At 54.1% G+C, this 14,322-nt stretch overlaps 1 protein-coding gene across 1 annotated transcript in view; it reads right to left on the minus strand.

Moving 5' to 3' along the window:
- The window catches only part of MCF2L (MCF.2 cell line derived transforming sequence like), a 78,446-nt gene that overhangs the window by 36,894 nt on the left and 27,230 nt on the right, over nt 1-14,322 (minus strand). The window contains exon 4 of the mRNA XM_023519196.1: nt 1,303-1,393. Within this exon, the coding sequence (XP_023374964.1) occupies nt 1,303-1,393 (91 nt within the window). The remainder of the gene's footprint in view (nt 1-1,302; nt 1,394-14,322) is intronic.

Below are 14,322 nucleotides of genomic sequence, written 5' to 3' on the forward strand. Positions count from 1 at the left end.
CATGTGCCTGTATGTGTATGTGCTTCGTGTGCCTGTGTGTGAGCTATGTGTGCCTGTATGTGTGTGAGCTGCATGTGCCTGTATGTGTATGTGCTGCGTGTGCCTGTGTGTGAGCTGTGTGTGCCTGTATGTGTGTGAGCTTCGTGTGCACGTATACATGTGCATAAGCATGTTGTTTTCCTGTGAGTACCTGCGTGCATTTGTTTCTTGTGGGCGTGTATGAGTGCATGTGTGTCTGTGTGAGCACGGACATGCATAGGCAGACACTAGGTACTGACAATCCCTGTGAGAACTAGCAGCTCAAAAACAGATTTGCGCCATGAGGACGAGGGCTGGCTCTTAGTTGGAGCCAGCACTGAGCCTTTGGTTCTTACTAAAGACAGACAGTGACACTGTCTGCAGGGACAGGAACCAACTCTCCCACTGCCCCTCAACTCTTAGAGGCCTGGGTACCCCAGAATAAGTCTTTTACTCACGACACAGAATGTGAGGCTCAGAGACTCCTACTTCACTGGGGCAGTTGTTAGGGAATGTGCCGAGCCCCACAGCTGAGGACTGGCAGCCCGGGTTCTCAGGGCTCAGTCACAGGCCTGTAGACAGGCACACTTCCTGTCTTTTAGCTGCAGTGACGCTGAGCCTGACAGCAGGGAGCAAGCGTGGGCGGGAAGTGCTCATGTGGAATTCCTATGTGGAGGGGGGAGCTACCAGCGAGCACAGTGGATTCAGGGGCTCCTGCTGGCTTGAACCCCTCAAGTGATCTCTGCAGGTGAAAGCCACCGCAGACCCTCCAGCCTCTGCTATGGAGTGGGGCTCCTGCATGAGACTCTCAGCTGCAAGGACAGCTCCCTCAAACAGAAGGTGACTAATGCAGGGCATCTGATTTTGACTTAAAGACAAAGAATAAACAACCCCGTTTGGAAAGAAGAAAAGCTGTTCAATATAATCCAAACTTCTAGCCTGAAGATTCTTGGTAATACCCTCTGATCCTGTCTCTTTAGAATCCCTGTGTTCCATTTAACAGTAGGCACTGATTAACTAATGTCGGGATCATCTCACTCAGTGTTCAGAAATAGACGTCTGTCCTGGCTGGGAAAACCATCTCCTAATTTGAAGAGAGTTAACCCCTGAGAACACACACACACACATGCCAGCGACTCCAGGAGCTCAGGAGTGTGGGCAGCACCTGCCTCCCTCCGTCTGCCCTGTGGAGCTCCCTCCCTCCTGGCATGGAGCACACACTCCGCAGCCTCATGAAGCTGAGGGCCGTGCGGTCACCAGCCTGGGAGAGGACCAGGCACTTACTGCTATCCGCAGAACTGACGCCTTCACAGAGGTCCATTTGTCCCGCCTTCGGTCTATGACCAGGATGAACCCGATGCCAGCATCTTGCAAGCTGAAAGGAGGACACACTCGTGGTTAGTGTGTGGAGTGAGATGCAGGCTTCCTCTGAGAAAACCTCTCACTGAAACCATCTCCCCTCGCCCTTGGGCCGCTCCCACAACACAGGGTCAGATGTGTGCCCAGAACAGGTCTCAGTAGTGTCTCCACGGTGATTCCCAGACTCGGCTTTCCTCTGCAGCTGGACAGATGTTCCTGGCATGTTGTCTCTCCTCCTGACACCAGCCCCCTGACTCACAGACCCATGAGGGCTTATTTTTCCTGGAGCTCAGACACTTTATATTCTACCATGAGAGCCAGGCCACTTTCCTTTCCTGTGGTCCAGCTGACTGGCCCTCCTAACAAGCTTCATGCCCGCACATCATGTCAATCCTGGCGGCAGAGACACTCATCTCTGTCCATGTTAAAGTGCTCTTGACGGCACCACTGCAACTTTGGGAAAAATCCCCAAGGCTTCAAAGGCTCCCAAGGATCTGCTGGGGATGGGAAATAAGAGGAGCTGCCTGCGACAGCCACACCCATGCTGAAGCTGCATTGGTTGTTGTGTAACTACCCTGCACCCCAGCTGAGCCTCAAGGCAGGAGCTTGAGTCACAGTGTAGATGGGAGACTGCTTTCGACTGTGTGATGCCCGCAGCTGCCACGGCAGCCAATCCACGCAGAAGGCTCTGACTGGAATCACTAAATCCTGAATCCCTGAACATATCTGAGCGAGCCATTTCTGGGCTCACATGGAAATCAGGGTACTACAGAACATGCCTGTGAGGAGCCTCATGCCACCAGCACTGCCTAATCCAGCCAGGGCTTTGCAGCAGACACAGTGAGGGGACAGGGACACACAGCAAGCATCGTGTGGTATGTGGGGCTGGACTCCACACGTTTAGAGAAAGCTGTTCAGTGACGCAGAACACTTCTGGGTAAACATAAACACACACCAGCTTTTGTTCAAAACAGCCTTTCTGCTGTGGCCACGCGAGCACGTTGCACATACAGGAGAATCCAAAAAACCAGTTTCCTGATCTGGCTCAGTTTTTATGGAGTTAAGATATTTTAAGTTACATTTTTATATTTCCTTATTTACTTCTTGGGTATGAACATTTTGTTTTACAAAATTAAAATTACAAGCAAAATACAAGGAACTATACATTTTTTTTATTCATTAAAAATGCATACTGGAAATCCCACCCCTCCCTGAGGAGGACAGACTGGCTTAGGGGTGGTTTTGTTGGGCAGTGAGCTGACCACCCAGGGCTGCTCCTCTGTGGGGACAGTGCTGTTGCTCCTGCCTGGCTGGTGTGTGCTCAGGGTTGGGGCACAGGGATGGGGAAGCAGTTGGCTGAGTCCCTGCCAGGCGCCTGGCCTGGCCTGGCCCTCGTACTGGGAAGGGGATAGCTTTGATGTGGCTTTTCCTTCATTATGTCTTCAGGATGACCCTGGGAGGCTGGAAATAGTATCTTCTCCAGGCACAGAAAGGTTAAGCCATTTGCCCAAAGTTGCACAGCCACAAGCAGACAGGTGAATCTGAAGGCCCCTTCCTCACCCCAATATCCATGCCTGGCAGGGCCCTCCACACTTTGGGGTTGAGGGACAGTGCTGAGTGGCACCTGACCCCAACGGCCCCACATAGGCCCCAGCCACAGCCAACCCCACCCCCTGGGCCCAGGTCAGTATTCTACTGCACTTCCTGTATCTCTCCTGCCCTGTTTTGGGAATACTGATTCAGAAGGTACAAAAACCAAACCAAAAAAGCGCCTAATGCAGGGTGTAAAGATCTCAAATGTCTCCTCTCTACCCACACTATCTGTGGGTCCCAGCAAGCCAGTGTGACTAAGCCATGATCCCCAAAGAGCGGCACTCTTGGGGCCGCACCCACCCCAGGAAGACAGGGCCTGGGGCCCACTGAGCCCTGACCTACGCTCTGCACCTGTGAGCTCATGGTGCTTGGTTCCAGTGGAAACAGTCCCTGGGGTCTAGCTTCAGATGGTTTCTCTGAAGCTGGCAGCACAGGGTAGAAGCCACTCAGGGGCTGAGGCCCCACCACAACAGCTCTCTGCAAGCTGGGCACGGACAAGGCCCCTGGATGCTGAATGTCAGCTCCAACTCTGCAGCAGCTGGCCTTGAAGGGGCCGCCCTGGCCAACTGCCCAACAGCTGAGTTTGAGGCTGATGAGTTCACTTTTGGCCTAAATAAACAGAAAGGTACAGAGATGTCACCGACTGCTTCAGGAATGCCCCAACCTGTGGGGCCTTTCGTAATAGAGACCCTTACGGCCCAGGGCTCACCAGATGGGGGATGAAAGCACAGAGCTTAGTGTGAAAGTGGCTGAGCCATGCCTTGCCCATGTGGGGGCACCTTGCTACAGTCATAGGACCTGAGATGAGAGCACCAGGTGGGCGGGGACACCACAGAATGGGGAGGGACCTCCCCACCTGAGCACAGAAATGCCTTGCCTGTATGCCATGGGGAGATTATCTCAGACCACCTGGGCTAGAACATGGAGCATAGAAGTCTTTTCCTAGGTTTGGGCCATGTTTTAAGTGAACATTTTGTCCAAGTGTAACAGATCCTGAAGACCCACAGCGCGTGTGATAGCAATGAATGCTCAGGACAGCCACGCCCTGGCTCTTGTCACTGGAAGTTAGGTTTGCCTTTGAACTTCACCCAAATAAAAATATATACTCTGGGCTTTTGCAGGGTTTAACTCATCCACCTGCTGCAGGGCAGAGTCTACTCAGCCTCGTGTCTAGATAGAGCACAGAGAGGACAGAACACAAGTTGTTAATAAATTCTACTGTTAATAGACATCTGGGTTGTTTCTAGGCTTGGGTTATATCAAATAGAAGAAAATGAACATTCTTATGCACGTCTCCTAGTGCAGGTGACACACACTCCTGCAGGCCCAGGAATTGCTGGGTCACATTCTATTCGTGTGGATGTTACCAGCTGTTCATGCACCACCAGGAACTACGCACCCTCCCGCTGCTGCACAAGTCAGCACGGGCTGTGACTGTGAGCAGGACTGCTGACATTCTAGGCGTGCACAGGGGGTCCAGGCGCGGGTTTGACTCAAGTCCCCGCAGCTGAGCACCTTCTCACAGTCAACTGGCCACTGGATGGCGCTGTTTACACCTCTCAAGTCTTCTGGCAGCTTTTAGGATGGGCTCTGTTTTTCTTGTTGGTCTGCAGTTATTTACGGACTCCAGAAACAAGTTCCATGCTGGGTGTATATGGGTGTATTGCAAATGTCTGCTTCCACCTGTGGGTCTCCTTCTCATTCTCTTAATGCCCACATTTACAAGGAGAGGTGCTTAACTGTGCCTCAGCCTAACTCACGGGTCCTTTCCTTTATGATAACTACTTTTTTTTGATAACTGTATTTTAAGTGTTATACAAGAAATCTTTTCTTACCCAGAGGTAGACATTTTCCTATGTTTGTCTAGAAGCTACATTATTTTACACTTCACATTTAAACCTATACTCTATCTCAGTGGTTCTCAAGCTTTCTAATGCTGCAATCCTTTAATACAGTTCCTATGGGTTGAGACTTACAGGTTGAGAACCTTGGGTCTATTTAAAATTAACTTTTATGTATGGTGTTAGGCAGAAGTGGACACCATTCATAATACCCCACACTGACAGCCAGTGACACCCAAACCTCCTACTAAAGGCACTTTCTCTGTGCTGTTGTATCACTGTTGGATAAGTCAAGGGCTGGGTGTGGTGGTGCCGGTAGCCCCAGCACTTTGGGAGGCCAGGGTGGAAGGATGGATTGGGCCCAGGCCTTTAGAGTGCCACTGCACCCTAGTCTGCATGATGTTGTGGGGACAGGCCCAGGAGCGGCTGGACGGGTAAAGTGCAGCTAAGGTCTCTGGGCCAGTGCAGAGCCTGCAAGGAGGATGGTATCTCTGGGGAATATGGGGCAGGGGACAGTGCTATGGCCACCCTGCTGGCTGATCCCCTGTCCTGCTCCCACCACTTTCAGGGGCCACCCGACTACCCACCCTCCCCACTCCAAACCCATTTTCCCCTCCTGCTGTCATGTGACCTTTGGGGACGCAGGCGTGCAGAGAAGCCAGCCAGGAAGGATGGCACTGGCAGGTACACAGAGCCCCGAGGAGGCCGGGCTGCTTGGTCATGCAAGCGCATCTGCCATCCTGCAACCCACACATCTGGGAGGCGCAGCAAAAGACAAGCGGCACTCAGCTGTCTTAGGACCCTGGCTGTGGACAGCCAGCCGGACTCGTGCAGGAAGGAAAGGAGCGTCAATGGTCAACGGGTGATGCTGTTGACCTCCCTGGCCTATTCCTGCATCCTTATGCAAACTTTATCTACATGACCCTGAAGTCCACCGTGGACTTCTCCACAGGAGAAGGCTAGGTAGGGTGGGAGGTGGTTCTAGACAGTGCCCATGGGGTTGCAGCAGCTCTCCACTAGTGAAGCCCTTGGCTGCGGCTCCAGGGCAGCTGGCCTTGGTGCACCCTCTGACCTCAGGGCACTCTCCCTCCCCTAAAAGCACTTGGCCATAGCCGAAGGTCAGCACAGCCAAAAAGGCCCTGATGGCTTCACATGGGTACACTTAGTTGAAGGGTCTTTGCCAATGTCCATGTGTGGAAACCGAGGCACAGAGAAGTTAATGACACGCATAGGCCCAACAGCTAACATGGGGGGGGCTGGGTCAGAGCCCCCACCTGGCCCAGGCTTGGACCCTAATTGCTGGGGTCTGTGGAGAGCAGGCACTGTGGCTGGGCAGCAAAATCGCCTCTTCAGGGCTGCGAGACCAGGCATATGGACACGTGGGCTGGCTGGGCAGGATAGGGGGCCAGGTGGGGACACCCAAGCAGCACCTTCACAGGGGCTGGGGTGTAGGCAGGCACAGCAGGGGGGACAATGGTAGGGCCAAGGAGCTTACAGGGCTGCTGGGAGGAGGGTTTGGGTAGAAAATGGCAAAGCAGATGGGAGAAGTGGGAAGGGTCAGTGGACCTGGTCCCCCATGGCTGGCTGAAGACCCTAACCCTGAGCACATCCTGCTGGAGAGGACCACGCTGGGAACACTACAAGCCAGAATTCAAGTACCCTGGAGATGGTGTGCACAATCCAGATGGGCTTGTGCTAACTATAAATAAGCAGATCACTATGAAGTATGGGAAGGGCACAGCCGGGGACAAAAGCTGCCCAGTTTAGTCATTTTTAAAAAGATGCATTTGGGGAAGAGGAGGCAGCAATGGGATAAGAAGGGAGGGGAAGGAGCCATGGCTGCCTGCTGAGGGGTCGAGGTGCGAGGTGTCAAGGCGGGAGTGGGAGGGGTGGGCATTGCCTGACCTCTTGGAGAGTTGAGGATGGACCGGTAGACAGGGGGCTCCAGAGCAGCTGCTCCTGCTGCTGGAGGATGCAGCCCTGAGTGGCTGTCCGCCTGGTGCTCCCCCCCACCTGAACACACTGTGCTACGACCAGTCAAAGTGCCATCTCCACACGGGCTTACAAATGAAAGTGGAAGAAATGTATTTGGCTGGGATAACAGCAAACTAGAGGGCAACACTCAGGAGAGACATGTGGACCTGGCTGAGGATTCTTGTTTGGAGTTCTGCTCTGAGGCACACCAGGCTGTCCGCCACGTCTTCCTGGACAATCCGGGCCCTGATAGCATGAAGGACTTCAAGATCATGGACCAGCCAGCACTGGCCAACTTAGACTGGTTTCCAACCAGTGGAAGAGCAAGAAATGCATCTGCCCCCACTGTAGCCAAAGCATTGCCGCCTCTCCCTTTGCTCCCCATCTGGAGAAGTGCCTGGGAGGGGCCGGAACAGCAGCTGAATAGCCAACCACCAGGCTGCGAACAGTGACAACATGAACAAGTCTGAGAGTGACCAAGAGGGCGATGACGGCACCAACGCGATGACTGCTCCTGTGGCCCAGAGAAGAAAGCCAAGAGAAAATCAGATGAGAACCCTAATTCCCCACGAAGAGTCAAGTCTTCAAAACACAAATGGAGAACTTAGCAATTTGGATCCTTCTAAGTGTAACAACTCAACTGGGATCAGCTATGAGATCCTGGGGCTAGAGAAGCTGTGCAGCCTGCTCCCCACACAATGTGAGGAGATCTCTGAACACACCAAGATGTGCATCGGGCCCTGCACTGCCCCTAGCACACAGATGAGCAGAGGTGAACCTCGCACCTGTACCCTCAGCTGTCCTTCAGCTGGTCGAGAGATCCCTGGATAACAACAGCTTTGACATGACTGATGGCCAGGCCCTTATCGGCTGGCTTCAGTGGGGCATCTCTTCTGATCTCAGCCTCTTATTCAGGCTCCTCCAAGATGAGTAAAAATCAGGGATGGGGTCTAGATACCAATAGTTCCAAGTCACAGAGAACCAAGAAACAGAAATCTCATCTGAGCCTGGTAGGGATTTGCTTCTGGCCATGGCTCCAAGAAGGAAAGCCAAAGCCACCTGCACCTCTAACACCCAGCATCTATGATGACATGGACTGACTGGCTGCAAGGGACAGCGTTAGCTGGGCAGAGCCCTCTCTCAGCCCCCACCCAGGTGGCACGGCCTGGCAGATGAACAGCTGCTGGGGGTTTGGGTTTGAGAAGTCTGGTGGGCAAGGAGGCAGAGGATCCAATCACGTACCCCTGGGGGGTGTGAGGGTCCAATTACGTACCCCTGGGGGGTGTGAGGGTTCTTTGCAACGGAGCACAACCCCTGGCATACAGGACTCAGACCTGAACATATAATGCCTTGGACGTAAGTTTGGTAGGGAGGTGGTTTTCCTATTTATTCTGAGTTACTGGATGTCTAGCTAGGCCAAGGGCCTGACCTGGGCACTGTGCCAGGGCAATGCCTATCCCTCACCCGAGGAACTGGACTAGGCCCTGCCGAGGGGCATTGTGGCTACCGCAGAAGGCTGTGGGTTGGAAGGTGAGCCTGGAGGGACCTCCTCTGGCTGCCCTTAGCACTGTGAATGGGTCCGGTGCTTGGAGCTGGGGGCAGGGGTGGGCATGTCTGTCTGTGTGCAGAATCCTATGAAATGACCTCGGTCTCGGGGGTAGACAGGCACGGTGCGCTGTCTGCTGAGGTGGGTGCCCAGAACTGCTGCCACCTTCCTGCCCCTCACAGGGGCACCCCTTTTCCCTCAGTGCCCACAGGCCTCTGTGGCAGCAGGAGCTGCCCGTTTGTTGTTGGGTGCCAGGAAAGGGCCTCCAGCCTCTACTGATTCAAGGAATGGGAAAGAGGAGGGTAGGAAGAAGGAGCTGTGTATCAAAGATGACTCCCCCTTATCATTCCTCCCTGACCCTGGGCTGGGGAGGCGTGGGGCCCCAAGGTGAGAGGGGTGATGTTGCTTTATTTGAAATGTTTTCTTACCTCGTTCCCTGCCCCAGGAATGGGCCTTGCCTCTCCCTCCTGGGGTGGCCTCATGTTCCTCCTGCTGACCCTGCCCCACTGGGGCACCCTAAGTTCCCAACTGCCGCTTGCCACCACCTCACCTTGACCAGCTTCAGTCCCTCTCAATGCTTCTGCCTCCAAAGCCCGCCTGTTTCCCCTCCTTGCCGCTTTGAAGTTATTTATTCTGTACTTGTGGTTTGGGGCTCTAAGGAAAACCTGAATCTTGAGCCTCTCCCTATTTGGGAAGACTGGGGTGGGAAGAGAAAGTGGTCTGTGTGCTCTGAGTTGTCAGTAAAGGGGGAGCGGGGCCATTACTCCCCTCTGGGACAGTCATACCAGTGTGCCCACTTTCCTGATCTGTATCCTGGACAGACATACCACCCCCTGTCTAGGCAGACACTGTCACTCCCAAGAGTGGAGCTAGAGGCTTGCAGTCTGGGTGGGGAGAGGACCTGACTGACACAGGGGTGCAGTCGACCCTGAGTCAAATTCTCTGGCCCTTGTTGGACATGTCTCCTGCTCTTCTCCCAGGAGGAACCATCCCACATTTGGGTCGCTAGTACCCAGGACTGGCTGGACTGATTTGGGCTGGGGACTCCAGAGGTCAAAGGGAACAACAGAGATTAGGGCCCTGTCTGGAACCCCTCTCCTTCCCTGGGTTAGTCTCATTATGGCTGATGCCTGGTACAAATTGGTCTTTAACACATGAATTGTGATTATTTTTTCAAAAGCCAAACATATTTTGGCTGGAGATGGAATAAATCCTGGGGCCTGTGCTCCTCTCTTCTTGGCCCTCCATGGCCTTCTCCCTCCAAAGGGAAGCCAGAAGGAAAGGAGGGTCTCAGCAAGCCTCCAGCCTGCTTCCAAATGAAGTCTGGGGAGTGGCTGAAGGTGAGGCAGGAAGGCTGTGGGCTCTATCCCTTCCGAGAGGCAGCTGCAGCTCAGGCCCTAATCCGCCCTTTCTCCTCTGGCATCTCCCTTTGCCCCCTTCCGGTTGGAGGAGGGAGAAGTGAGAAGTAGTCTGAGAACTGCTTTGTCCACATAAACTTAAAATTTCCCCCGTTTCTTGGCCCGACCTCAGGGCAGAGCCCCGTGTCCACACTGGGTAAGAGATGGGCATGGTCCAACAGGGACTCTGAGGGAACAAACCCTTTTCCTTCTGGGGAGAGAGTGCCCCCCTACCATGCAGTTGAACAGGGGCTAGGCGCTCCCCCCAACCTCTAACAGCAGGCCATGTGGTTTCGACTCCCATCCTTCCCACCCCAGCTAGGTATTGTCCACTCTGTATCCTACCATGTGTCTGAGTGTGGGGGGTTCTGTCCTAATGCCCACGGCTGGTGGCTCTTCCTTCCACATCATCACCGTGCCCAGGGGCCACCCACCTGGCATTACCATATGTTGGTGTCATTGGTGAAGGGGGGGACAGTTCACGCTGTCCTGTACTCTTGAGATTTTTATTTTTGTACATGGAATCTATCCTACATAGGTAGCTAACTTTATAAATGCTTGATTAATAAACTATCTCCAGTTGTCAAAAAAAAATGCATTTTGACCAATGGCGCCCTCATGTGCTCAGAGGTGAAAACTACACATGCCCCGGGAAGAAACCTGGGGGGCCACCCTGGGCAGACCCCTTCCCTGGAGGTGAACCCTCCTTTATGCAGACTCCTCCCCTAGACACATGGGGGCAGGCACCTCCACTAGGTCCACCTGGGGGTAGGCACTTGTATGGGGAGTGAGGGGTTTGGGGGACCCTGGTCCAGGGAACCCTGAGTGGTATGAAGCACTGGGCTGGCCATGATAAAATGCTTTAACCTGAAGATACTAACCCAGTTTTTGGGCAATGAGCCAGTGGCTCTCCTGCTCTTTCAGGAATAGAGATGACGGCTATCTTTGGGGTAAATTCCTTAATCCCTGGAGGTGTCTGTCTTCCCTGACAGTTTGGCCAGTTCCTGCTGCTTCAGGAGTTCAAGCTCAGAAGTGGTTACCACAGGCCAGGCGGGTGGATTGCTTGAGTCTCTCATAGGTTTGAGACCAGCCTGAACAAGAGCAAGACCTCATCTCTAAAAATAGCTGGGCGTTGTGGCAGATGCCTATAATCTCAGCTACTTGTGAGGAATTGCTTGAGCCCAAGAGTTTGAGGTTGCTGTGAGCTATGATGCCATAGCACTCTACTGAGGGCAAAAGTGAGACTGTCTCAAAAAAACAAAAAAAGTGACCACCACACAGGGGCCTGGGCAGTTGGGGTCAGAAGGCTGAACACCTGAATCCATGGGGCCAGGGGTGCGGGTAGCCTCCCTGTCCCCAGGCAAGGGACGGGTGGATAGGGTTGGGAGGGCACAGGGAAGATCAGGGAGCAGGGCCACCACCCTGCTGTGGAGAGACTAGTCCAGCCTCTTATTGGAACGGCTGAGAAGGGAGGGGCCCCCTTGAGGTTGACTGGGGAGGCAGCCGCATGCTACTCCCACCTGGCCTTCCTCGAGTCAGACCTCAGGCCCTGTCACCACAGACACTCAACCTGCTAGAACTAGTACCTTGCCAGGAAAGGTCTCCTGGGCCCTTGCACTGACCTCTGCAGGCCCCAGAAGGCCTGGGCCTTGCCCTGCCCTGCAGTGAGACCTACCAGCCGCAGGCCAGAGGCACATGCCAACTGGAGACCTAAGCAGGCACGGTGCCTCTCTCTCAGGCAGCTGAACCCCTCGAGTGCCTGCTGTGCAGTTCGACCGGAGACACACCCACTGTCCTCAGCACTGTTGCCTGGGGCTCTGCTGGCTCCTCCTGGGGCTATCCCTGACCTCACCCTAGGTACCATCTTCCACCTGGAGGCCAACCTGTGGGCTTCTGCACCTGCTTCCATTGCGCCATCTACTGTGCCTCACAGACCATGAGCTAAGGGTGTTCTGGGCACTAGATGGGGTACAGAAAGCAGGGGGCTTCCCAGCTCCTCATGCACCTCCCTGGGCTTCTTACAGCAAACGCCATGATCATGTGGGGCCAGGAACCAGGGTTGTCACCACTCATACTTGTTCTCCTTAAAGGAAGAGTGGGGCCAGGCGGCACCTCTGGCTCAGTGGGTAGGGCACCGACACCATATACCAAGGGTGGCGGGTTCAAACCCAGCCCCAGCAAAACTGCAACAGGCATTGTGGCAAGTGCCAGGCATTGTGGCAAGTGCCTGTAGTACTAGCTACTCGGGAGGCTAAGGCAAGAGAATCGCCTAAGCCCAGGAGTTGGAGGTTGCTGTGAGTTGTGAGCTGTGTGATGCCACAGCACCCCTACCAAGGGCGATAAAGGTGAAACTCTGTCTCTACAAAAAAAAAGGAAGAGTGGGGCCTAGGTCTTACCATGGGAGGCCTACCCTGCCCAACATGGCTGCCACTGGCCAGTCGGCAACACCACTGAGGGAAGGATTTTTAATTTTATTTAACTTTTGTTTTAAATTTAAATGGCCACAAGTGATCAGCGATTATCCCAGCAGTCATAGAGAAAGCTTATTACAACGGGGAAGGAATGAAATGGCTAGAAGAAGTGACAGCCTGGGGCTGGGCCTGTGCAAGGTGGTCAGGAAGGGACAGGGAGGGGCTCAGGGAAGGGTTCCTGGGTCTATTCAGAAGCTCCAGGTCCATGAATAAATGAATAAATGCTGACACTACAGAGCTGAGCTACAAGACACAGCTCAGAAGTGATGTCAGGGACAGCATGGGAGACTGAGCATGGAGCACATGTGGCCCGGCCGGCAGCTCCTTTCTCTTCTCGCATAAAGCAGGGTAGTGGGTTTAGAGCTTCTCTTCAGACCTATGACTGTGTGGGATGGTCGGGCTGAGCTTCTCTCATCAGGCAGCCACCAGTGTGGGCAGCAGGAGGCAGCTGCCTCAGATCCCCCACCCCAGGACCCCAGGCTGACCCCTCCTAGGGCCTCTGTGAGGACTATCTTTCCCAGGACCCCAGGCTGACCCCTCCTAGGGCCTCTGTAAGGACTGTCCTCCCCAGGACCCCAGGTTGACCCCTCCTAGGGCCTCTGAGGAGTGGCCTCTGCTGTCCTTGGGTTAAGTTCCCCCTTAGAGGTTGCTGCTTACCCGCCTTCCACCCTGCCACATCCATGCTGCAGGGCAGCCCACAGGCCTGCTCCCACTGCACCCCAGTTTTATGTAGGTAGCTCCTGGGGGCCCTGACCATACCTAGAACACGGAAGTTCCCAAGACCATGTGCATGGGTCCAGCGAGTCCACCTTAGCTGCTCCCTTCCTGAGGCTTATGGTCTGAGAGGGTCGCAGGGCCACCTCCTCTGAAGCAAGGTGTGATCCCCTGGTCACCTATCCCCTGTGCTCTGAGGGTTTGGCTCCTAGGAGGCCTGGAAGCCACTGGTTACAGTGAACACCACAATGACCTGTGAGTATGGCCAGACCCAGAGGGACCAAATTTTCCCCACCACCCTAAAAGCCCAAGGCTGACACTCCACGCATGTGGTGCCCAGGATGGGACCCCCATGGACATGGAGGTGTGGTGGAGTCATTCCACACTCACCTCAGTGAGTCACTTTCACGAGACCAGTATCTGCTTTATGTCAACATACATGCTCATGTGTCCACACAAAACCTGTCTCCTTCATGCTAATATTTCAGAATGATCGGTACAGCCAGACACGGCGGCTTAATGGAGTACTTGTCCTTTACAAATGGTAACAGAGGGGGATTAAGATCAGGACACACTATCCTTATTAAACTTGTAGAACATGTGATCCAACACAAAATGGTTGGCATTTCCTAAAAGCACTCTTCATCACAGGCCCATCCCTTCAATTTGCAACGACATTTAGAACACACCTGGCTCTACCCCACCTTCCTGCCAGGGGAGGGGCTGCTATGAGAGGAGACCCCTCTGGTCCCCATGCACACCCTCTCTTGTGGGTCCCCTGGACACCGGCCACTGTTGGCCTTGTCCACCAAAGGGCAAAGCCTGCAGCATGGAAGGTCTGGATTTCAGCAGCCACTGTTCTGGCCGCGACTTCTAGAGGACAGTCCCCCCCCTGCTGTACATGTGTGCCTTTGGGGCCCCCTGTTCCAGCTGCAGACAGAGCCTGTGTCTGCCCGCCTCTTCACACCTGTGTTTCCCAGGAGCACACTGCTGTGTGGGCTGCTGGAAGACAGCACTGTTTTCTTAGGCTGCCATAAAAAATGACTCACTTTTCCAGAAAGGACATGCTTAGGGCAACACCCCTGGGGAAACTGGGGTGGACACTGTGTCTGAGGCCACCTGCTCACAGGAACCCACACACAGCTGTGGCTTTATCTCAGACACTCCTGGTTAAGCCATGTGAGACAATTAAACACAGAAACGTCCCACAGTCCTTTTCTTCTGAAGCCTCTCCCACAAGGGCCATGTTCAGCCTGAGCGAGGCTTTGTCACACGAGGGGGCACACAGTTGGCAGGGCCAAGGCTCCATCAGAAGAAGGGAAATGTGGGGTAACACACACACCACCCCCATAAACACCCCACACCACACTGTGCACCCCACACACTGTACTGCATACTCACACCACATG

Source organism: Otolemur garnettii, unplaced genomic scaffold (genome assembly GCF_000181295.1).
Source record: "Otolemur garnettii isolate 467f Iridium unplaced genomic scaffold, OtoGar3 scaffold00161, whole genome shotgun sequence".
Lineage (NCBI taxonomy): Eukaryota > Metazoa > Chordata > Mammalia > Primates > Galagidae > Otolemur > Otolemur garnettii.